Below are 26,136 nucleotides of genomic sequence, written 5' to 3' on the forward strand. Positions count from 1 at the left end.
ACACAGTATTCCAAATGTGGCCTAACCAACATTTTATATAACTGTAACATAACTTGCCAACTTTTATACCCGATGCCCCGGCCAATGAAGGCAAGCATGCTTTCTTCACCACCTGTGCTGCCACTCTTAAGGATCAACAAAGTTACTGTGAAAATCCCCGAGTTGCCACACTCCGGCGCCTGTTCGGGTACACCGAGGGAGAATTTAGCACAGCCAATCCACCTAACCAGCACGTCTTTCAGGCTGTGGGAGGAAACCGGAGCACCCGGAGGAAACCCACGCAGACACGAGGAGAACATGTAGACTCCACACAGACAGTGAACCAAGCCGGGAATTGAACCCAGGTCCCTGGCGCTGTGAGGCAGCAGTGCCTCTAACTATTTTTGGCCCCAGTTTAAACACTTCTTAAAGGGGCAGGCACCTTATTTAATTCCTCCCTCACGCTCATGGTTTGGAGATTCTGTCCCAAACCCGGAACTGTCAACGCTGTATTCCCAAATAAGCCGAGAATTGAATACTAGCACACAGCAAGCTGCGAGGTATCGACTCTTACCTGTGTTATTCTCAAAGTTGACTCTTCCTCTCATGGTGTTTACCACAGATTCTGGCTGTTCAAAGATTTCCTTCTGCATAAAGGAACTATAGCTTCCTGCAACAAAACAAAAGGTCAGGCAGAATAATCACATTAAAATATATTTAATGAGAAAGGTCAGAAGATTCTGTGTAGGAGGGTTACAAAGTCTCAAGGCTATGCTTGGAATAATTTATCAAACTCCTGCATCAGGCCCATGTTTAGCATTTGTAATTCAGTCTGAATCCCCGCTGTCCAAATATGTGCATTCTTAAGATCTTGATTTCATTTGATTTATGATTGGCACATGTATTAGTACGGACAAAACATACTGTACATGGAGAAGGAAAGGGGCGGGTGCAGAAGGTAGTGTTACAGTCATAGCTAGGGTGTAGAGAAAGGTCAACTTAGTGCGAGGTGGTCCATTCAAAAGTCTGATGGCAGCAGGGAAGATGCTGTCCTCGAGTCGGTTGGTACGTGACCTCAGACTTTTGTATCTTTTTCCTGGAGGGAAGGTGGTGGAAGAGAGTAGGTCCAGTGCCCGTGGGGTCCTTGATTATCCTGGCTGTTTTTCCGAGGCAGCAGCAAGTGTAGACGGAGTCAATGGATGGGAGGCTGGTTTGAATGATGGATTGGGCTTCATGGCCCTTTGTAGTTTATTGTGGTCTTGGGCAGAGCAGGAGCCATACCAAGCTGTGATACAGCCAGAAAGAATGCTTTCTATGGTGCATCTGTAGAAGTTGGTGAGAGTCGAAGCTGACATGCCAAATTTCCTGAGTCTTCTGAGAAAGTAGACGCGTTGGTGAGCTTTCTTAACTATAGTGTCAGCATGGGGGGGACCAGGACAGGTTGTTGGTGATCTGGACACCGACTCTCGACCAATTCTACTCCACCTCCATTGATGTAGACAGAGGTACCCTCTTGCCACCCTCCCTTTTGAAGATCTATTTACAACAGGTTCAGCTTCAATGCAAAGCAGCCTCTATGGTGGGCCAGTGACTCTGGTGCAGAATTCAGAACTCAAAAGAGGCCACAAACTCAAATTTCACCACGCCGAGAGATAAAGATCGTTGGGAGCCAGTAAACGAGAATGTTGACCGGGAAAAAGCTGCCATAGTCATTGTCCATAATCAACTGGTTCCCACACATCCCGAGGTTGAGATCAACGTTGAGGTTCCAATCAGACCAGCCATGGCGGAGCTGGCTCGAGGGGCCTACTCCCAATTCGTACGTTCGCGTGTTCAGGAAGGAATTCTGCCATTCCTGATTCAGTCCAATCCCTACCAGATTCCAGTCTCGCACTAACTCCCAATGGGCAAGTAGGGAAGGGCAATATTAGGGAAAGGACTCGTATCCCTGAAGGTGGCAGGGCAGGTAGATAAGGTGGTTAAGAAGGCATAGAAACCGCACAATGCAGAAGGAGGCCATTTGGCCCATCGAGTCTGCACTGACAACAATTCCACCTAGGCCCTATCCCTGTAACCCCACATATTTACCCCGCTAACCTACGCATCCCAGTACGCTAAGGAGCAATTCAGCATGGCCAATGCACCTAACCCGCACATCTTTGGACTGTGGGAGGAAACTGGAGCACCCGGAGGAAACCCACGCAGACACGGGGAGAACGTGCAAACTCAACACAGACAGTCACCCAAACCGGGAATCGAACCCGGCTCCCTGGCGCTGTGAGGCAGCAGTGCTAACTGCTGTGGCATCATGTCGCCTCCATATGGGATACTTGCCTTTATTGCATATGGGATACTTGCCTTTATTAGCCGAGGCATAGGTTACAAGAGCAGGATTTCATGCTGGAACAGTATGAAACGCTGGTTAGGCCACAGCGAGAGTACTGTGTGCGATTCTGGTCACCACATTATAGGAAGGATGTGGTTGCACTGGAGGGGGAGCAGAGATTTACCAGGATGCTGTCTGGGTTGGAGGGTCTGAGCTACGAGGAAAGATTGGAGAGACTAGGGTGGCTTTCCTTGGAGCAGCAAAGGTTGAGAGGGAACCTGATAAGAGGTGTATAAGATTATGAGGGACGTAGATAGAATGGGTAGAAAGGCACTTCTTCCATTAGTGGAGGGGTCAATATCCATGGGGACATTGACTTAAGGAAAGAGGTAGAAAGCTAAGAGGGGAGTTGAGGAGAAACATGTTCACCCAGAGGCTGGTGGGAGACCGGAACACTCTGCCTGAAAGGGTGGTGGATTCCGAAATTCTCGTAACATTTAAGAAACGTTCAGATATTCATTTGCGCTGCTTTTCCAGAGCTGTGAGCCAAGTGCTGGAAAATGGGATGAGTGTAGTCAGATCTCTGTTGACTGGCATTGATGCGAATGGCCTCTTTCTGTGCTGTCAAAGTCTTTGAATCTATGCATTTATGCAGCATCTCTCATGACCTTAGGATGCCGTGACAGGGCTTTACAGCCAGTGAAGGTACTTCCTAAAGTGTGGTTACTGTTGTAAAGTTGGGGAACCCATTTCTGCACAGCAAGATCCCATAAACGTGACAGCGATAGTGATATCGACTGAGGGACAAATATCGGCTTCTATTAACACATAGACTTACATTAACACCGCAATGAAGTTACTGTGAAAATCCCCTAGTCGCTTGTTCGGGTACACGGAGGGAGAATTTAGCATGGTCAATGCACCTAACCAGCACATCTTTCAGACTGTGGGAGGAAACCCACGCAGACATGGGGAGAACGTGCAGACTCTGCACAGACAGTGACCCAAGCCGGGAATCGAACCTCTGTCCCTGGCGCTGTGAGGCAGCAGTGCGAACCACTGTGCCACCAATAACCAGGCAAGAAACAATATTTTCACTTTATCCCAAGACGTGACAAGTTATAAATCAAATCAAAATAGGTAAGGTGGATTGGTCATGCTATATTGCTCCTTAGTGTCCCAGGATATGTAGGTTAGGTGGTAGTACCTAATGCATTCCTTCTTAATTTGTATGTTGATTTAATTAGACCCCTGAACGACAAGGAAGTTAAAAGTTATAGGTAGCAGGAAGGAAAGTGGAGTTAAGGCCATGATCCTATCAAATGGCGAAGGAGACTTGAGAAGCTGATTGGCCAACTCCTGCCCCTAGTTCATCCCGAGGATTATCGAAGCCGCCCCTTTGGTACAATTGCGCTGGGAGTCCTTGAAACAGTTGGCACGGGGAAATGGAAACACGCCCACCATCGACTCAAGAGGATACTCTTCTGAAGTGAGGCCGGGGCATCCGGTGAGGTATGTAGCCAGCGGACGGGATGGCGAAGGAACACCGATCGTCAGTAGGGCGGGATTTTCCAGCCGCGCTCACCCCAAGACCGGAAAATTCCACCCGAGGTCAACTGACCATTTAATGTTCCTCCCCCCCCCCCCCCCTCCCCCCCCCCCCCCCATACCACGATTCCCGTGGTGGGCAGGACGGGAAAATTCTGCTCAGAAGTGTCAACTCCCATCTCAGCCAGTGGCAGATTCTGCCCCCAACTGCACCCTCCACCCAGCACCCCTTTACCTTTCATCATCTGTTGCAGCTCCATTTGCAGGGTCTGGATACCACGCGCCGGGCAGTCACTGGCTGTACGCTCAACCCGGTGAATGGATAGGCAGCCCGTGACCACCGCTGCCACATCATCATCTTCCAGGAAGATCACTTGGTTGGTGTGCTCGATGAGGGCACTGGGTAAAATCAAACCACAGGGCGTCAACCTGCCCGCTCGGGAACAAACCCAGGGCCAACCCGTGGATAAACAATACTCCGAAAACGAGTATCCAGACTGAGAAAATCCCATCCACCCAGCACCGAACATCAACACAATCTACTCATAAATAAGCTAAAAAAAACCCCAGTAACTTCTGCCTCTCAGCCCATGAAATGTCTCAATTCTGCGTCGGTTTATCTTTCTGCAGAATTCCCTCCTTCCCTCTTGCTGACCCTCCCAACGTTCAGGATCCAGGACTGACAACAGGTTAAACTAAATTAATTTCATGAGGAAAAATGTAGAAATCAGCAATTTTCACTCCTAATCGTTCTTTATTAATTGACCCAATTATCACTGGTGCTGTTACGTTTTGGCGTGTAGGGCCTCCAGTATCGGCCTGAAGTCTCCTGGAATTGAAAATCAATCTCCAGGCAGCACAGCGGTTAGCACTGCTGCCCCACAGCGCCAAGGACCCAGGTTCAGTTCCGGCCTCAGGTGACCGTCTGCGTGGAGTTTACACGTTCTCCCCATGTCTGCATACGTTTCCTCTGGGTTTCCTCCCATGGTCCAAAGATGTATCGGTTAGGTGGATTGGCCATGCTAAATTACTCCTTAGTGTCCGAAGATGTGCAGGTTAGGCGGATTGGTCATGCTACGTTGCTCCTTGTTGCCCAAAGATGTGCAGGTTAGATGGATTGGCCGTGTTAAATTGCCCCTTAGTGTCCAACGATGTGCAGGTTAGGATTGGCCATGGTGAATGTGTGGAGTTACAGGTAGGGCAGGGGAGAGGGCCTTGGTGGGATGCTCTGTCAGAGAGTTGGTGCAGACTCGATGGGCCGAATGGCCCTCTTCTGCACTGTATGGATTCTATGACACTGCTGTGTGCGGCCCTGGAGAAAAAGCATCAGGACATTTTTTTAAAAATTGAGGTTACTTTTTGTTACTTTCCCTGAACATTTCTCTTTATCAGATACAATGTAGCAGTGGTCTAGAATGTTTGGGCCCCTGGTGGAACAGGCGACGTGTCAGTGGTATCTTGGTAGGACACTCGCGTTTGGCCTGATTGAAGTCCCCGGCGACGATGAACAAGGCCTCGGAGTGTTTTGTCTCAAGGCTATTTGTGGTGGGGTATATTTCATCCACACTCTGGCGCCTGTTCAGGAGAATTTAGCACCTAAGCAGCACGTCTTTCGGACTGTGGGAGGAAACCGGAGCACCCGGGGGAAACTCACGCAGACACGGGGAGAACGTGCAAACTCTGCACAGACAGTGACCCGAACCGGGAATTGAACTCCGGTCCCTGGCGCTGAGAGGCAGCAGTGCTAACCACTGTGCCATCCTAAGAGCAACTGCACAAGAGACCCACAAAAGGGGGAAATCTTACCAGGACATGCTTTGGCAGCCCACTTAACAGTCACTTATCTTGGAAACATGCCTTGCTCACAAGTCTCCATCTCGTCAATACCAGTTTAAACCAAAACAGTACATTTCAGAAGAATCTCAGAAGATTTACCTGGCATCTGACGCAAAGTAGTATTCCACTGACTTCTCTTCCCCAACTGGGTACAAAGAGGTCCCATCAGTGCGAGAGACCGGACAGTTTGCCTTCACTCCTTTACCTGGAAAAACCATTCAGATAATTAACCATCAAAACTCATGGGAGGGTTACCTGGGTTGCCCTTCAGTATACGAAAGGTTTAGAAATTGAACACAAATCAAATGCAGCCAAAAGATCCCTCGAGAAACTCATGGTTTCACTCTCTCATACACAAACGCAAAGATGTGGAGATGCCGGTGTTGGACTGGGGTGGTCACAGTAAGAAGTCTCACAACACCAGGTTAAAGTCCAACAGCTTTATTTGGAATCAGGAGCTTTCAGAGCGCTGCTTCTTCATCAGGTGAGTGAAAAAGCTTGTGGTTCTAAATAAACCTGTTGGACTTTAACCTGGTGTTGAGAGACTTCTTACAAACACCTTGAGAACAGGATTTTCCAACAGCAAACAAACTGATAGCATTGCGCCTCTTTTTTATTAGAAAATAACACGTTGTTTTGCTTCTAAAGAATTACTCAGACAGAGAGCTCTGACAGTAAAACAGACACTGGTCATGTTATTCAAACACAATAGATTTTCTTGCGCTGCCGGGCAAGGTGGTGGAGGCAGACACACTGGGAACGTTTAAGACTTATCTAGATAGCCACATGAACGGAGTGGGAATGGAGGGATACAAAAGAATGGTCTAGTTTGGACCAGGGAGCGGCACGGGCTTGGAGGGCCGAAGGGCCTGTTCCTGTGCTGTATTGTTCTTTGTTTTACAGTGCAAACTTGGATAAACAAATCAGCCGGATTCTGCAGGAATGAACTGATAGCTTTCCTTATATTTGAGGCAAAGGCATAAACTACGCCTTATACTTTTGACCGGAAATATAAAATTAGTTTGTTATTTCTTTGAATATCCGATTCTCACTCTCTAAGTGGATTTGGGACTTTTGACCCAACATCTCCATCTGTCACAGCTTACAGCTTCTGCCGTTTGGCCATTCACATCCTTTATTCTCTCTGTGAACAGCCATTAGCAGTCTTTCCCCCTGGTTTCTGTGGCTATGATTCATCTTTCATTCCCTCCCCCTGCAGTATAAATATCTCCCACTTTCTCTGCCTTTTAGCTTTGACGAAGGGTCATCTGGACTTGAAACGTCAGCTCTTTTCTCTCCTTACAGATGCTGCCAGACCCGCTGAGATTTTCCAGCGTTTTCTCTTTTGAGTTTTGCTATATTTAGATTAATTAGTTTATCTTGCTCTAATATTCAAAAGTTTAATGCACCCGAGATGTAAGTTCATGGTAAAGTATTGTAAAGTAACCGTAGCAGATGCACCATAGAAAGCATCCATTCCGGATGTATCACAGCTTGGTGTGGCTCCTGCTCTGACCAAGACCGCAAGAATCTACAAAGCGTCATGAATGAAGCCCAGTCCATCACTCAAACCAGCCTCCCACCCATTGACTCCGTCTACACTTCCTGCTGCCTCGGAAAAGCAGCCAGCATAACTCCTCAATTCCACGGTGGCACAGTGGTTAGCACTGCTGCCTCACAGCGCCAGGCACCCAGGTTTGGTTCCCGACTTGGGTGCCTGTCTGTGTAGAGTTTGCAGGTTCTCCCCGTGTCTGCGTGGGTTTCCTCCGGGTGCTCCGGTTTCCTCCCCCAGTCCGAAAGACTGGTTAGGGTGCATTGGCTGTGCTAAATTCTCGCTCATTGTAGCTGAACAGGCACTGGAGTGTGGCGACTAGGGGATTTTCACAGTAACTTCATTGCAGTGTTAATGTAAGCCTACTTGTGACATTAATAAATTAACTTATATAATCAAGGACCCCACGCACCCCAGACATTCTCTCTTCCATCGGGAAAAAGATACAAAAGTCTGAGGTCACGTACCAACCGACTCATGAACACCTTCTTCCCTGCTGCCATCAGACGTTTGAAAGGACCTACCCAAGTTGATCTTTCTCTAAACCCTAGCTATGACTGTAACACTACATTCTGCACTCTCTCCTTTCCTTCTCTATGAACGGTATGTTTTGTCTGCATAGCGCGCAAGAAACAATACTTTTCACTGTATACTAATACATGTGACAATAATAAATCAAATCAAATCAAACCATTAAAAGAGGTGATAGTCTCAGTTTGTAACCCCATGGACCCTAACCTTCATCAATCCTCAAATATAAGATTCTAAGTTCTGAGGGAGGTTACTCTCTAATAGAAGAGATATTTAGAATCCCTACAGTGCAGGAGGCGGCCATTCAGCCCATCGAGTCTGCCCCGACCACAATCCCACCCAGGCCCTACCCCCACAACCCCATGCACTTACCCTAGCTGGTTCCCCCGACACTAAGGGGCAATTTAGCATGGCCAATCCACCTAACCCGCACATCTTTGGACTGTGGGAGGAAACCGGAGCACCCGGAGGAAATGCATGCAGACTCCACATAGGAAAATTGGGAATGGAACCCGGGTCCCTGGCACTGTGAGGCAGCAGTGCTAACCACTGTGCCACCATGCTGCCCATAAGATACTGCGATAAGATACTGTGCATGTTTTATGCTGAGATATCTTTGTTTAGTCTGAAGACAGGATATTTTATCTTAAGGCTACATCAATAGCTAGCTTAGTTCATTTAAGGTAAAGGCAAAATGCTGCGGATCCTGGAATCTGAATCAAAAACAGAAAATGTTGGAAAAGCTCAGCAGGCCTGGCAGCATCAGTGGAGAGAGAATAGACGTGGAGATGCCGGCGTTGGACCGGGGTGAACACAGTAAGAGTTTTAACAACACCAGGTTAAAGTCCAACAGGTTCATTTGGTAGCAAATACCATTAGCTTTCGGAGCGCTGCTCCTTCGTCAGATGGAATGGATATCTGCTCATAAACAAGGCAAACACAGCAAGAAGTTTAACAACCCCAGGTTACGTTGGACTTTAACCTGGTGTTGTTAAACTTCTTACTGTGTTTACCCCAGTCCAACGCTGGCATCTCCACATCATAAACAAGGCATACAGAGACACAAACTCAAGTTACAGAATACTGATTAGAATGCGAATCTTTACAGCTGATCAAGTCTTTAAGACTTGATTAGCTGTAAAGATTCACATTCTAATCAGTATTCTGTAACTTGAGTTTGTGTCTCTGTATGCCTTGTTTATGAGCAGATATCCACTCCATCTGACGAAGGAGCAGCGCTCCGAAAGCTAATGGCATTTGCTACCAAATAAATCTGTTGGACTTTAACCTGGTGTTGTTAAAACTCTTACTGAGAGAGAATAGAGCCAACGTTTCGAGTCTGGATGACATCCTAGCTCAAAACATTGGCTCTATTCTCTCTCCACAGATGCTGTCAGACCTCCTGAGCTTCTCCAGCATTTTCTACAGCTGATTTAAGCTCTTAGGAAGATGTAAAATTCATTTGGGTTGAGGAGTTAGGCTGACAATAACTGCAATTGAGTAAATATACCTTGACTGGGGAGGGTGGTAACGATAGCAGAATCCAAACACCTCCACCCACCCACTGGAAGACTGACAGGAACCAGGGGGACATGTTAATCGGCACAACATTAATAGGTGAAAAGGACCTAAAATGTCTAATTATCGAACAACTTTATAATGAAGGCATAGATGTCTCGGCTGGGCTGACGAAGGGCAAAAGGATGCCCTTACAGCATCTCTGCCTCACTATGTTGGGTTTGCAGTTCAAGGTGAATCTCAAACTGGCACTCAAAAACAAAATCACCTAACCTTTACTTTGTTATTGAGCTTATCCATGTGCATTTGATTTGCATTGTAATTAGGTTCACTGCAAGATGTTCTCATCTTTACAAGCCATTCCCTTCCTCCAGACAATTGAAACTTGTTAAGATCCATTTGGATTCAAGTGACACCTCTGGCCCAACAGGTGCTGACCACATTATAGCGAGTCAATGAAGAATAATAGAATTGCTTTAGGTACCAACCATCTCAGATGGAACATTAACCCCTCTGCCCTTAGCTCCACCGTTACTTACACGTACGATACAGAACTGGTATGTGGTCTGTAGAGAGTTTGTGATTGCTCCTTACACCAATCATCAGAGGACTTCCCCGTCTAAATTAAAAGAAAAGCATACGGTATAAGTATTCCCACGAATACCGACATTTTTGTAAGGTGCAAGGAAGCATTGCATCATCTCGAGATATCTCATAAGAACTAGGAGCAGGAGAAGGCAATTCGGCCCCTCGAGTCTGCTCTGCCATTCAATTCGACCATGGCTGATCTCATCTCAAAGAAGAACAAAGAACAGTACAGCACAGGAACAGGTCCTTCGGCCCTCCAAACCTGCACTGATCACATTGTCCTATCCGTCTGCATCCCTCTATTCCCCGTCTGTTCATGTGCCTATCCAGATAAGTCTTAAATGTCGCTAATGTATCTGCCTCAACCACCTCACTTGGCAGTGCATTCCAGGCCCCCACCACCCTGTGTAAAAAACTTCCCCCGCACATCTCCACTGAACCTTTCCCCCCCCCCTTATCTTGAACTTGTGCCCCTTTGTAATTGTCATTTCTGCCCTGTTCACCCTATCTATACCCCTCATAATTTAATAAACTTCTATCGGCCTCATCTCCATTTTCCTGCCCATTCCCAATAACCCTTCATCCCGCTACTAATTAAAAACCGATTAGCACTTCATAGCCAATGAAGTACATTGATGATCTTCCACGTCCACCCGAGTGAGTGGACAGGACGTTGGCTTCACATTTTATTTGGAAGATGACAGCACGAGCAGTCCCTCAGCACTGCAATGAAGAATCAGCCCAGACATTGTGCCCAAGTCTGCGCATTGGGAATTTGAAGCCAGAAACTTCTGACTTACAGACAAGCATGTTGAAGATGTGTTGCATTTTGTTTCCAAAAGGGACATTTAACAAGTCATTTGCAACTACATTGTACTAACTATTCGAGGGAACCTACTCATGCCCACTTGGGACACTCTAAATGCTAAAATTCCAGGGCTTGAAGGACAATCTGGATGCTAATTTTCACGGTTTGACTTGTCTCACCAACCTTTACAGATGCACCATAGAAAGCATTCTTCCTGGTTGTATCACAGCTTGGTATGGCTCCTGCTCTGACCAAGACCGCAAGAAACTACAAAGGGTTGTGAATGAAGCCCAGTCCATCACGCAAACCAGCCTCCCATCCACTGACTGTCTACACTTCCCGCTGCCTCGGAAAAGTAGCCAGCATAATCAAGGACCCCACGCACCCCGGACATTCTCTCATCTACCGTCGGGAAAAAGATACAAAAGTCTGAGATTGCATACCAACCGACTCAAGAACAGTTTCTTCCCTGCTGTCACCAGACCTTGAATGGACCTACCATATATTAAGGTGATCTTTTGCTACACTCTAGCTAGGACAGCACGGTGGCAAAGGGATTAGCACTGCTGCCTCACAGCACCAGGGACCCGACTTCAATTCCCTGTCTGCGCGGAGTATGCACATTGTCCCCATGTCTGCGTGAGTTTCCTCCGGGTGCTCCGGTTTCCTCCCACAGTCCGAAAGACGCGCTGGTTAGGTGCATTGGCCGTGCTAAACATTCTCCCTCAGTGTACCCGAACAGGCGCTGGATCTTGGTGACTAGGGGATTTTCACAGTAACTTCATTGCAGTGTTAATGTAAGCCTACTTGTGACATTAATAAACAAACTAAACTTTAAAATACGATATTCTGCTCCCTCTCCTTTCCTTCTCCCCCATGTACTCTATGAACAGTATGTTTTGTCTGTATAGCATGCAAGAAATAATACTTTTCACTGTATCCTAATACATGTAACAAGGATAAATCAAATAAAGTATGTGATTTTAAATTGTAAACACATCTGCTATAAACCCCTACATTTGGGGTTTGATGAGGAATGGTCACTTAAGGGCCTTTTCTCACACTCTCAATTTTTAGGCTGGTGGGCAGGTGACAGGTGGGGTTTGGGGGGGGGGGGGGGGGGTGGGAGGGGGAGGAATGCAAGCTAGTGGCAATCCCACTGAAGCCACTTTTTGGGTGCCCCAGTACAACTGCACGTCCATCGGGCAACTGACTGACTCCCTGACTGCCAGCGAGTGGGGCTTCCATCCCTCTGGAGGTCAGAGAATCACCCTCCACCCTCTCGCCAGTCTGGCAGCGCCACCAGAAACGGTGGCCAACGCTGGTACTGCAGCTGGTTCGACCAGCAACATTGGAGGAAGGACCAGAATGGAGGCAAGTGTGCCAAGACTTCCCGGGGCCTGTGGGGAGGGTGGCTGAAGGGGAGGGAATTATTACAGTGAGTAATCATAGAATCATACAGCGCAGAAGAAGCCCTTCGGCCCATCGAGTCTGCATTGATACATTAGAAACACCCAAACTCCCACCTAATCCCATTTGCTAGCACTTGGCCCATAGCCCCGAATGTTATGATGTGCCAAGCATTCATCCAGGCACTTTTAAAAAATATACGTGAGGCATCCCACCTCCACCACCCTCCCAGGCAGCACATTCCAGACCGTCACCACCCTCACATCCCCCTTAAACCTCCAATCCCTCACCTTGAACCCATGTCCCCTCATAACTGACCCTTCCACTAAGGGTCAGTTCCTTATCCATCTGTCCATGTGCCTCATAATCTTGAACACCTCAATCAGGTCACCACTCAATCTTCTCTACTCCAACAAAAACAACCCAAGCCTTCCCAACCTCTCTTTATAACTTAAATGCTCCATCCTAGGCAGCATTCTGGTGAATCTCCTCTGTACCTCCTCCAGTGCGATTAATACTACTTCAAAGTGTCTGATCAAGAGGCCCTATTCCTGAGCCCTTCCTTCATAGATTATTATTGATTTATTATTGTCACATGTATTAATATACAGTGAAAAGTATTGGTTTTTGCATACTATGCAGACAAAGCATACTGTTCATAGAGAAGGGAAGGAGAGAGGGCAGAATGTAGTGTAACAGTCATAGCTAGGGTGTAGAGAAAGATCAGCTTAATGCGAGGTAGGTCCATTCAAAAGTCTGATGACAGCAGGGAAGAAGCTGTTCTTGAGTCGGTTGGTACGTGACCTCAGACTTTTGTATCTTTTTCCCGACGGAAGGTGGTGGAAGAGAGAATGTCCGGGGTGCGTGGGGGTAATTGATTATGCTGGCTGCTTTTCCGAGGCAGCGGGAAGTGTAGACAGAGTCAATGGATGGGAGGTTGGTTTGCATGATGGACTGGGCTTCATTCACGACCCTCAGTAGTTTCTTGCGGTCTTGGGCAGAGCAGGAGTCATACCAGAAAGAATGCTTTCTATGGTGCATCTGTAAAGGTTGGAGAGAGTTGTAGCAGACATACCAAATTTCCTTAGTCTTCTGAGAAAGTAGAGGCCTTCTTCACTATAGTGTCGGCATGGGGGGACCAGGACAGGTTGTTGCTGATTTGGACATCCAAGAACTTGAAGCCCTCCCACCCTTTCTACTTCGTCCTCATTGATGTTGACAGGGGCAATGTTCTCCACTCCTGAAGTCGATGACAATCTCCTTCGTTTTGTTGACATGGGAGGGAGAGATTATTGTTGCCGCACCAGTTCACCAGATTCTCTCTCTCATTCCTGTACTCCGTCTCGTCATTGTTTGAGATCCGACCCACTACAGTGGTGTTGTCAAACATGAAAATCGAGTTGGAGGGGAATTTTCTGTTGGGGTTAGAGTTGGAGGATTTTGATTCAACAATGGTGTGTGGGGGTACCTACATCAGATAGTCCTCAGTAGTTCAAGGCTGAAGCTCACCAACAACTCCTTCCAAAACAATTACTGATGAACGATAAGAACCGGCCTCACCAGCAAGGCCCACAGTCCAAGAATGAGTTGAAAGCTTTCAAGAACTTCAAGAAACAATAAAATTATACCTCACCCCATTGTAAAAAAAGTGAATAATTTCACAACAAGCAACAAAAATTGGAAGGAAAATATCCCAGAATCTAAGGAAGCTCTGAGCTAAATCGAAAACCAAGTCCTACTGCACCAGGGGTTTTTTTTTGGAAATAAATCCCAGACTGAGGGATTGTTGGGATGGGTTTCAAAAAGACTGAAAGCCGAACAAAATTACTAAAATAATTTTAAGGCCTTCGGCTGCTTCCTGAGAATGCTCCGGTAACTGTGAGGTGCCTTTCAGCAAACCTTGCAAGACCTCAGTTGGCTTTCGGGACATCAGTTTATCTTGCTCATACCTACACAACATAAACATACACAGCGACCACAAGGGTAAACACAGAGTGGCGGGTTATGTGGAGATACACAGGGGGCAGACTCTGCTGAGTTCCTGTCGATTTGCCAACAGATACACACACACATTCTGGCAAGAAAGGCCACCATTGAGTAAAATCCAGATATTCAAGAGTGGGCTGGGAAGTCAACTTGCTCTGAAATCTGAACGTGCGCAATGAGCTGGCTCGCTATCCCGTTCAGACCCATTCGCAAATAAATTTCCTGCATTCTCACTCGCATAAGCCCAGAAGGAGCACAAAGAGAGGCACAAATGAGGGATGGAGACCAGTCCAAAGATGTGTGGGTGGTTTGGCCATGCTAAATTGCCCCTTAGTGTCCAAAGATGTGTAGGTTGGGTGGATTGGCCATGCTAAATTGCCCTTTAGTGTCCAAAGATGTGTAGGTTAGGGGGATGAGCAGAGTGGGATTGTTGTCGGTGTAGGCTCAATGGGACAGGCAGACATGCCGAATTGACTCAGTGGATGGAATTTTACCGGATGGGCGGAGTGAACCGGTAAAATTCCACGAGCGCCGAGAAATCAGGATTGCGCCCGATCCCTCGGCTCTTGCGATCTTACCAGAACCGGACTTCCGGCACAAAATGGGCGAGAGGCTGAATAAATTCATTTATTTAAATGTTTACTTCCATGTCTTTAGTGAGCCTGGCGCTCAATCGTCCGGGCTCCACTTGCCTTTATGGCCTCGCAAGGAGAGGTTCACTGTGGTGGGGAAAATACCTGCTCCCCATGAACAGTCGTGTTGGCCTCACCGGTGGAACCGGAGGCCATCGACGGGCGCACAGGGAGGCTGAGGACAAGCCTGGCACCTCAGTAATGCCCATCAGGCATCTTGGCCCTGCTCGGGGTGAGGAGGGGGTGATCTAGACCATTTTCCCATGCACTATGTGCACAGGGTTAGGCGTGAAAACTCACCCAAAAAACGGATCTGCAACTCACCCATTTTCACGCTAGCTGAACACTTAGAATCATTCTCGTAAAATTCCACCCAATATCTTTATTTTTATTCATTTATGGGACATGGGCATCGCTGGCTAGGCTTGCGTTTATTGCTCATTCCTAATTGCTCGAGAAGGTGGTGGTGAGCTGCCTTCTTGAACTGCCGCAGTCCCTGTGGTGCATTTAGGGAGGGAGTTTCCTTATTTTGATCCAGCGACAGTGAGGGAACGGCGATAAATTTCCAAGTCAGGATGGTGAGTGACTTAGAGAGGAATCTCCAGGTGGTGGTGTTCCCATGTGTCTGCTGCCCTTGTCCTTCTAGATGGTCGTGGTCATTGGTTTGGAAGGTGCTGTCTATGGAGATTGTTGAGTTTCAGTAGTGCATCTTGTAGATGGTACACACTGCGGCTGTGTTTGTCGGTGGTGGAGGGAGTGAACGTTTGTGGATGGGGTGCCAATCAAGCCGGGTTGCTTTGTCTTGGATGATGTTGAGCTTAGAGTGTTGCTGGAGCTGCATTCATCCAGCAAGTGGGGAGTATTCCATGACACTCCTAACTTGTGCCTTGTAGATGGTGGACAAGCTTTGGGAAGTCAGGGGGCGAGTTACTCTCCACAGAATTCCCAGCCTCTGACCTGCCACAGTATTTATATGGCTAGTCCATGTTTAGTTTCTGGTCAATGGTGAACACCAGGATGTTGATAGTGGGGAGGTTTCAGCAATGGTAACGCCATTGATTGTCAGTGGTTAGATTCTCTCTTGTTGGAGATGGTCACTGCCTGGCACTTTCACAGCATGAATGTTACATGCCAGTTGTCAGCCCAAGCCTGGATATTGTCCAGCTCTCGCTGCATTTGGAAATGTGAAGAGTTGTGAATGGTGCTGGACACTGTGCAATCATCAGCAAACATCCCCACTTCTGACCTTACGATGGAACGAAGATCATTGATAAAACACATGAAGATGGTTGGGCCTTGGACACTACCTTGAGGAGCTGACACCACCTTGAGGAACTCCTGCAGTGATGTCCTGGAGCTGAGATGATGGATCTCAAGCCACCACAACCATCTTCCATTGTGCCAGCTGTATCTCCAATCAGCGGAGAGTCTTCCCCTTGATTCCCATTGCAATATATTGAAGTTTGCCCAAATTGCACACTGTTTAGAAAGATGATGCTCAGCATGGCTTTGTCAAAGGCAGATCGTGCCTTACGAGCCTGGTGGAGTTCTTCGAAAATGTGACTAAACACATTGACGAAGGGAAAGCGGTAGATGTGGTTTATATGGATTTTAGCAAGGCGTTCGATAAGGTCCCCCAAGCAAGGTTTCTAGAAAAAGTGAGAGGGCATGGGATCCAAGGGGCTGCTGCCCTGTGGATCCAGAACTGGCTTGCCCAAAGGAGGCAGAGAGTGGTTGTAGATGGGTCTTTTTCTAAATGGAGGTCGGTCACCAGTGGTGTGCCCCAGGGATCTGTTCTGGGACCCTTGCTGTTTGTCATTTTCATAAATGACCTGGATGAGGAAGTGGAGGGATGGGTTGGTAAGTTTGCCGACGACACAAAGGTTGGTGGGGTTGTGGATAGTCTGGAGGGATGTCAGAAGTTACAGAGGGACATAGATAGGATGCAAGACGAGGCGGAGAAGTGGCAGATGGACTTCAACCCAGATAAATGCGTAGTGGTCCATTTTGGCAGGTCAAATGGGATGAAGGAGTACAATATAAAGGGAAATACTCTTAGTACTGTAGAGGATCAGAAGGATCTTGGGGTCCGGGTCCATAGGACTCTAAAATCGGCCCCGCAGGTGGAGGAGGTGGTTAAGAAGGCATATGGTGTGCTGGCCTTTATCAATCGAGGGATTGAGTTCAAGAGTCCGGAGATAATGATGCAGCTATATAAGACTTTCGTCAGACCCCACTTGGAGTACTGTGCTCAGTTCTGGTCGCCACATTACAGGAAGGATGTGGAAAAGATTGAAAGGGTGCAGAGGTGATTTACAAGGATGTTGCCTGGATTGAGTGGCATGCCTTATGAGGATAGGCTGAGGGAGCTCGGTCCTTTCTCCTTGGAGAGACGTAGGATAAGAGGAGACCTAATAGAGGTGTATAAGATGTTGAGAGGCATAGATTGGGTGGACTCTCAGAGGCTTTTTCTCAGGGTGTAAATGGCTGCTACGAGAGGACACAGGTTTAAGGTGCTGGGGGGTAGGTACAGGGGAAAGGTTAGGGGGAAGTTTTTCACACAGAGGGTGGTGGGTGAGTGGAATCGGCTGCCGTCAGTGGTGGTGGAGGCAAACTCAATAGGGTCTTTTAAGAGACTCCTGGATGAGTACATGGAGCTTAATAGGATGGAGGGTTATAGGTAGGCCTAAAAGGTAGGGATATGTTCGGCAAAACTTGTGGGGCTGAAGGGCCTGTTTTGTGCTGTAGTTTTCTATGTTTCTATGATACATCAGTACTGACCCCAAGGGCACATCACCCCCAGAATAGAGAGAGATTTTTGACCTGAAACATTCATTGTTGCTTTTCTCTCCAGACAGATTCTGCCCACCCTGCTGAATGTCTCCAGCATCTTCTGCTCCTATTTCATGTAAAAATGTCAGCTGTCGTTCAACAAGTTATTTAAAGTCATGCAAATTTGCCTCTGAAGCCCAAGAGTTGCCGTATCTTACCTGGTGCAGACAGCTTGTCCAGGGAAGTGGACACTCTTGAATACTAAGGCAAATGCTCCTTCCTGCAAGAATTTAAACCAATATTTTCAATAGAATGCATTAAAACACATGTGAAAGCAAAGCCTGAGAACGTAAACAAAAGTCTTCAATTCATTATCTTCACTGGAAGAAAGCTCAATGACTTTGCGCCAAAAGTTTTACTTTCAAAACATTTCTCCATCCGATTTTAATCAGATTTCTCCATCTGGGGGTGGTAGGCCTGGGTGAGATAATTTGTCAGAGAATCAATGCGGATTTGATGGGCCGAATGGCCTCTTTCTGCACTGCAGGGATTCTATGGGATTTGAGGGCACAACATTGAGTACCTGCTCCTCGATGGAACTTTCTTCTTCGGAGCAGAGAAGATAACCCAACCCCACAATAAATCCACGTTTAGCCTCAAATAAACAGAACCTCTCTGTCCGATTGAGAGACAACGGCTTACCAGCTGTTGGATGACTCGCTCTACCAAGGTGGCGAAGCTGATGTTCTCATTCTCGCTGTTGTCGTACACGTATTTGACTAGCTTTGCAATAGATTCCGTATCCGTTTCCGACTCAAACTCATAGCCTTTGCTTTCCTGGAGGTCAAAGCACATGAAATAGTTCACCACAACAGCAAAAGCCACCCAGGCCCAATCCCTCTAACCCCACATATATTCACCCTGCTAATCCCCCTGACACTAAGGGGCAATTTAGCATGGCCAATCCACTAACCCGCACATCTTTGGAGTGTGGGAGGAAACCGGAGCACCCGGAGGAAACCCACGCAAGACACGGGGAGAACGTGCAAACTCCACACACAGTGACCCAAGCCGGGAATCGAACCCAGCTCCCTGGCGCTGTGAGGCAGCAGTGCTAACCACAGTGCCACCATGCCACTGGGCTGAATAGCCTTCTCCTGCACTGTAGGGATTCTATGATTCAGTGAGAATGCTCCCGATGGTGGGGCAGTCCAGAACTAGGGGTCATAGCTTGAGAACTCAGTTTTAGAACTGAGGTGAGGAGAAATTTCTTCACCCAGAGGGTGGTGAATGTTTTAAAGTAAAGCTTACATTAACACTGCAATGAAGTTACTGTGAAAATCCCCTAGTCGCCACACTCCGGCGCCTGTTCAGGTTACACTGAGGGAGCATTTAGCACGGCCAATGCACCCTAACCAGCACGTCTTTTGGACTGTGGGAGGAAACTGGAGCATCCGGAGGAAATCCACGCAGCCACGGGGAGAATGTACAAACTCCACACAGACAGTGACCCAAGGCCGGGAATCGAACCTGGGTCCCTGTTCTGGCGCCTGTTCGGGTACACTGAGCGAGAATTTAGCATGGCCAATCAACCTAACCAGCACATCTTTGGAATGTGGAAGAAAACCGGAGCACCCGGAGTAAACCCACACAGACATGGGGAGAACGTGCAGACTCCACATAGACAGTGACCTGAGCCGGGAATCGAACCTGGGTCCCTGGTGCTGTGAGGCAGCAGTCCTAACCACTGTGCCACATTGCTGTGGAATTTATTGCCACAGAATGTAGTTGAGGCCAAAACATTGTGTGGTTTCAAGAATTAGATATAGCTCTTGGGGCTAAAGGCATCAGGGGATATGGGGAGGAAGGGGGAATTGGGATATTGAATTCAATGATCTACCATGATCAAAAGGAATGGCAGAGCAGGCTTGAAGGGCCGAATGGCCTATTCTTGCTTCTAGTTTCAATGAGTCAAGTAACTTCAAAGTATCGGAGAATCTTGGACATCAATCACTCCCCCATGTTACAAACAGCAATGTAAATCTTCCTACCTGATATATATTATATACACACAGGAGTCTGACTACACAGCAGCCCAACTGGTGACTATATGGACTATGGTGGACTATTATTTAAATGGTAAAAAATTGCAGCATGCTGCTGTGCAGAGGGACCTGGGTATCCTTGTGCAGGAATCTCAAGGAGTTTGCAGGTGCAGCAGGTAATTAAGAAGGCAAATGGAATTTTGTCCTTCATTGCTACAGGGATGGAGTTTAAAAACAGCGAGGTTATGTTGCAGCTGTATAAGGTGCTGGTGAGGCCACATCTGGAGTACTGTGTACAGTTTTGGTCTCCTTACTTGAGAAAGGATATACTGGCACTGGAGGGGGTGCAGAGGAGATTCACTAGGTTGATTCCGGAGTTGAGAGGGTTGGCTTATGAGGAGAGACTGAGTAGACTGGGGCTAAACTCATTGGAATTCAGAAGGATGAGGGGAGATCTTATAGAAAAATATAAGATTATGAAGGGAATAGATGAGATAGAAGCAGAGAAGTTGTTTCCACTGGCGGGTGAAACTAGAACTAGGGGGCATGGCCTCAAAATAAGGGGAAGCAGATTTAGGACTGAGTTGAGGAGGAACTTCTTCACACAAAGGGTTGTGAATCTGTGGAATTCCCTGCCCAGTGAAGCAGTTGAGGCTACCTCATTGAATGTTTTTAAGGCAAGGACAGATAAATTTTTGAACAGTAAAGGAATTAAGGGTTATGGTGAGCGGGTGGGTAAGTGGAGCTGAGTCCACAAAAAGATCAGCCATGATCTTATTGAATGACAGAGCAGGCTCAAGGGGCCAGATGGCCTATTCCTGCTCCTAGTTCTTATGTTCTTATATCTTTATCATATTCATGCCATTTTTCACTAGAAACCTTATCCCCACATCCTCTTCAATGTCAAGTGTTGCTAAATATCGTGGAGAGTGTCGTACACAAGAGTTTTTGAAGCACGTCTATGAATATCCTGCGAATTTGAGAGACTAGCTGCGTGAATGGCACTGAATGCAAGTACTGCAGGATGGCAACCCACAGGTGACACAGACAATAGAGGAATGTCCTGTGCAGGAGAGGGAAGGATTTGGAAAAACATTGCACCATCAGGATGTAGAAACCACATGAAATATGATTTATTGAAGTCTTTTCACATCTCTGGCCATTAAGTTAGCTTTTAAAACTTTTTGTCACATCTCATGCACACCCAGGAGAGAAATTAAAACAGACAGCGATATACTTTAACCAAGTAAGGTTGCTTTGAACACTTACCAGGAACCTACGCAGATTCATATGGTTTGTAATGATCCCATTGTGGATGACGATAAATTCTGCAGTTTAAAAATGAACAGAAAAAAGAAACTTAGAAACTTCTACTAAACTTGGGGATCTGGGTCAAATAGACAAAAACCCATGACAGGAATTTCTGGAATTGAAGGCATCCCCGTCCTAGAGGAGAAACGAGGAAATCAATGGCTCTCTGGGGAATGTCCCCCTTTGGCTAGCCGGGAATATCTCAAACCTATTTTTTTTTTAATTAATTAATGGGACATGGGCGTTGTGGGCTGGCCAGCATTTGTTGCCCATCCCTAGTCGCCGCATTGCTCTGGAGTCACATGTAGGCCAGACCGGGTAAGGACGGCAGATTTCCTTCCCTAAAGGACATTAGTGAACGAGATGGGTTTTTCCGACAATGGTTTCATGGTCATCAGTAGATTCTTAATTCCAGATATTTTTTATTATAGAATACCACTAGGCCATCGCCTCTCCCCTTTGTGTGGGAAGTGACTCAGCAAGTTTTTTGTCCAGTTGCCCAGCTACGTCACAGAGGTTTATCTGGGTAAGACAATCATGTGTCAGTTGCCCCGCACTGGGGCGTGTGTAAGAGTGCGCAGTCCCGTTGTTGACGGATATAATGGACTAGGATCATAGAACCCCTACAGTGCAGAAGGAGGCCATTCAGCCCATCGGGTCTCCTCCAACTCTCTCTGACACCTTCCCCAGGCCCTCTCCCCCACCTTATCCCTGTGACCCATACATTTAGCATGGCTAATCCATCTAACCTACACATCTTTGGACACTAAGGGGGCAATTTACAATGGCCAATCCACATAACCTTCACAACTTTAGACTGTGGGAGGAAACTGGAGCACCCGGAGGAAACCCACGCAGACATGGGGAGAACGTGCAGACTCCACACAGACAGTGACCCAGGGCTGGAATCGAACTCGGGTCCCTGGCGCTGTGAGGCAGCAGTGCTAACCACTGTGCCGCCGTGTTGCCCATATTACAGTAGCAACATCTGCCCAAATACACATATTGCCTCATGTCAAAATCATAGCCACAGCTGGAGGCCAGAGTGCGTGTACCAGCCCTTTGAGCTATCCAATTATTCCCATACACTGGTTTTCCTTTCAACTGTCTATCCAATTCCTTTACAAGGGTCACTATTGAATCCGCTTCTCCACCCTTTCTTTTCCAGATCACAACAACTCGCTATATTTTCATTGCAAGCACCTCATAAAGGAATAACTTGCATTAATAAAGTGCCTGTCACAATCTTAGTACATCACTAAGCACTTCACAACAGTGGTTAGCACTGCTGCCTCACAGTGCCAGGGACCCAGGTTCGATTCCCGGCCTTGGGTCACTGTCTGTGTGGAGTTTGTACATTCTCCCCGTGGCTGCGTGGATTTCCTCCGGATGCTCCAGTTTCCTCCCACAGTCCAAAAGACGTGCTGGTTAGGGTGCATTGGCCGTGCTAAATGCTCCCTCAGTGTAACCTGAACAGGCGCCGGAGTGTGGCGACTAGGGGATTTTCACAATAACTTCATTGCAGTGTTAATGTAAGCCTACTTGTGACACTAATAAATAAACTTTAAACTTAAAAAAAAGAACCCTGTTGTTTGGAAGTTCTGTCACTGTTTTAGTGTCATTGGTAACCTTGTGGCTAAATTTCACACTGCAGAGACCCAAGCAAAAAATAACATCCAATCTGTGGCCTGATGTTCTGGCTTAACTGATGATGATTGAGGGATTAATTTTGGCCTGAATACTCAGGAAAGCACCACCCCCACCCCTTTTTTCAAGTGTGACATGTGATCCGTGAATTCCAAACGAGAGGTTAGACAGGAACTCAGTTTAACGCATCATTTGAAAGACACTGTGTCCGGCAATGCAGCACTCCTTCAGTACTGCAGTAAAATGCCAGCCAGATAATGTGCCCAGGCTTCAATTCAAAGCTGCTGAGTTTCAGTCAATTAATTTTTTCATTTAGTGAGAATAATACGTTTTGGTTGGGACAACTCAGAAATGGAACAGAGTTAAGATGATCAATTTTTACCACAATTGACAACGGTTTCATAATCAACACTAGACTTTTAATTCCAGATTTCTATCGAATTTAAATGTCACCATCTGCCATGGTGGGATTTGAACCCGTGTCCCCAGAGCATCACCCTGGGTCTCTGGATTACTAATCCAGTGACAATACCATTACACCATTATCTCCTGTTTCGACGTTCTCATGACTTCTGACCTGGAAGCATTAGTGCTGAACCAATGCTGACGTCTCGGCGGCAGTGGTTAGCACTGCTGCCTCACAGCACCAGGGACGCAGGTTCAATTGGCTTGGGTCACTGTCTGTGCGGAGTCTGCACATTCTCCCCATGTCTGCGTGGGTTTCCTCCCACAGTCTGAAAAATGTGCAGGTTAGGTGCATTGGCCGTGCTAAATTCTCCCTCAGTGTACCCGAACAGGCGCCAGAGTGTGGCGACTAGGGGATTTTCACAGTAACTTCATTGCAGTGTTAATGTAAGCCTACTTGTGACATTAATAAATAAATCTCAAACTTAAACTTTAAACTATCCTTTGCGGAGGTTACCGTTGGATTCCTTTTATGTAGCCTGCATCTTTAAGGTCCCTGGGGTTAGTTGGTGCCTGGGATCTGACGCCCCGGTCTAAATTAAAGATTGGTCCAGAGATCCGTTACCTCCTTTTTTCTCCCAAGCTGGGTGAAGGGAGATTAATTCACGGACCTCTTGTTGCTCCAGATTGGTTTTTACCTGAAAGTTAAGATTCCTCCCCTCGTGTATAATCTCCAAAGAGACAAATGACGAGGCAAATAAAATCAGAGAAAATTGTAAATGTATTTTAAGTGAACCAGGATCTCAAACCCGAGACCGAGGTCATGGTTTAGTGGGCAGCAGTGGTCATCACACTCCCATACACTTGAGAGATTTGGACAACGTAATGCAGGCATTGGGGAAGTACCTCCAGCAATGCGTTTGCAGTGCCCTCCATGTCCAGTGGCCAGTAAGACAACAACAGCGTCCTCTTCCAAGCCAACTTGCCCAGCATCGAGGGTTTGATCACTCAAAGCCAGCTCTGCTAGGCCGCACTCGTCACTGAAATGCCTGACACCAGACTCCTGAAGCAACTGCTCTACTTGGAGCTCAGTCACAGCTGGATACTCCGGGAGGACAATGGAAACACGATAACTGAAGAGGTTAAACATCGCTGAAATGTTTAAACAACTCCAGGGACCGATGGGGGCCCCTACATTGTGACCGACCAAAATGAAGAAAGTTTATTCAGCGCAAGGCAAAATATCCCGAGAGATCTGGATCCCGTTTTCAGACTCTCTGCCTGGAAGGACAGTCGGAGCGGAGAGAAAGGATTCCAAAAGGTACCTGGGCTGGCACTTTGAGGGAAGTACACTTGCGGCAGACAGAGATAGAGCGGGGGAATTATTCTACTGAGAACTGGATAAACTGAAATGGGGCAAATGGCCTCCTTCTGTGCCAGAACCAGTCCACGACAGTCACTCAAATGTGACTGAGAAAGAACAAAAGAATCTTAAATCTGTGTTCCCAAGTCATTGTCCCATCAGCCTATTAGAACAACCTTTCGTTTGCCAACCTTTACCAAGCCTGCCATAACCTTGTGCAGAACAAGCCCAACTTCTCCGACCTTCAAGGGGAAATGGTGGCGTAGCGATATTGTCACTGGACGAGTAATCCAGAGAACCAGGGTAATGCTCTGGGGATCCGGGTTCAAATCCCACCATGGCAGATGGTGGGATTTGAATTGAATAAAAATCTGGGGTCACAGCGATATTCAATCCTCAAAATGGGGACAGTGGTAAAGGGTTTTTTTTGGGGGGGGGGCACTAACCTATATTCATGGGAATTGAACAAAGAATATTTGATATAATCAGTGTCAGGTATGGTAACATGTTGTAACGAAAGATCAATGTCAGTTATAGAAGTGTATCACATGTACCACTACAAACAGAACAACAACATTGTCCAATCTGAACACCCCAGCTCCCTCAGTATCAAAGACAGAAAGGGTTGCAATGCGTTGCCACGGCTCTGCCTCTAAACCATGTCATAAACTCCTGGGATTACCCAAACCCTTTCCCTCTCAAACACATCTCTCTGGTTTTCTTTGCTGCCACACATTCCCTTCCCACATCGGACTCACCATTGTCCTTATCGGAGCGCTGCGGATGACTATTGACAAAATTCGGAATGCCGTGTGTGGCCCAGCGAGTATGTGAGATGCCAAAATGAGTTTCAAGTTCAACGTCAAAGTCAACATCTTCTTGCTCTAGAATAAATTTGGAACAATATTTAATACATGTGCGCACGCACACACCTCTCTCTCTCTCTCTCTCTCTCTCCCTCCCTCCCTCCCTCCCCCCCCCCCCCTCTCCCCCCAGGGGAACTATGCAGACACTAATTACACCCAGAACAATGTGCATTGGAGGCAAAATATTTACAACAACTAAAAGTCGTGGCATAGAGTACAAGACTAAGGGGGTAATGTTGGAGTTGTACAAAGCGTTAGGCCACAGCTGGAGTACTGTGTGCAGTTCTGGTCACCTAATGATAGGAAGGATGCAGAATCCATAGAATCCCTACAGTGCAGAAGGAGGCCATTCAGCCCATCCAGCCTGCACCAACAACAATCCCACCCAGGCCCCATCTCCAGAACCCTACGTATATACCTTGCTAATCCCCGAAGGGCAATTTAGCATGGCCAATCAATCAATCTATCCCCCAGATTTTTGGACTGTGGGAGGAAACCGGAGCACCCGGAGGAAACCCACGCAGACATGGGGAGAACATGCAAACTCCGCACAGTCACCTGAGGCTGAAATTGAACCCAGATCCCTGGTGCTGTGAAGCAGCAGTGTAACAACCACTGTGCCACCCAATGTGATAGCACTAGCAGCGGTACAGAGGTGGTTCACTAGGATGTTGCCTGGGATGGAGCATTTGAGCTATAAGGAGAGACTGGGTAGGTTTGGATTGTTTTCTTTACAGCAGAGAAGGCTGAAGGGAGACATGATTGAGGTGTATAAGATCATGAGGGGTATTGGCAGGGCGAGTAGGGAGCAGCTGTTCCCCCTTGGTTGAGGGGTCAATCACGAGGGGGCATAGATTTAGGGTGAGGGGCAGGAGATTCAGAGGGGATTTGAGAAAATTCTTTTCACTCAAGAGGGCGGTGAGAATCTGGAATGCGCTGCCTGAGAAGCTACTGGAGGGCGGGAAACCTCTCAGTCCGAAAGAGGTGCTGGTTAGGGTGCATTGGCCGTGCTA

At 47.2% G+C, this 26,136-nt stretch overlaps 1 protein-coding gene across 2 annotated transcripts in view; it reads right to left on the reverse strand.

The window, feature by feature from the left end:
- Positions 1-26,136, reverse strand: part of LOC144480301 (glutamine--fructose-6-phosphate aminotransferase [isomerizing] 1-like) — an 82,500-nt gene that overhangs the window by 37,621 nt on the left and 18,743 nt on the right. For both annotated transcript variants that reach the window (XM_078199651.1, XM_078199650.1), the window contains exons 4-11: positions 25,016-25,141; positions 20,801-20,859; positions 18,189-18,323; positions 17,705-17,766; positions 9,830-9,909; positions 5,789-5,894; positions 4,089-4,252; positions 554-649 (exon numbers count right to left, since the gene is read on the reverse strand). In XM_078199651.1, the coding sequence (XP_078055777.1) occupies positions 554-649; positions 4,089-4,252; positions 5,789-5,894; positions 9,830-9,909; positions 17,705-17,766; positions 18,189-18,323; positions 20,801-20,859; positions 25,016-25,141 (828 nt within the window). The remainder of the gene's footprint in view (positions 1-553; positions 650-4,088; positions 4,253-5,788; positions 5,895-9,829; positions 9,910-17,704; positions 17,767-18,188; positions 18,324-20,800; positions 20,860-25,015; positions 25,142-26,136) is intronic.

Source organism: Mustelus asterias, chromosome 28, assembly GCF_964213995.1.
Source record: "Mustelus asterias chromosome 28, sMusAst1.hap1.1, whole genome shotgun sequence".
Classification (NCBI taxonomy): domain Eukaryota; kingdom Metazoa; phylum Chordata; class Chondrichthyes; order Carcharhiniformes; family Triakidae; genus Mustelus; species Mustelus asterias.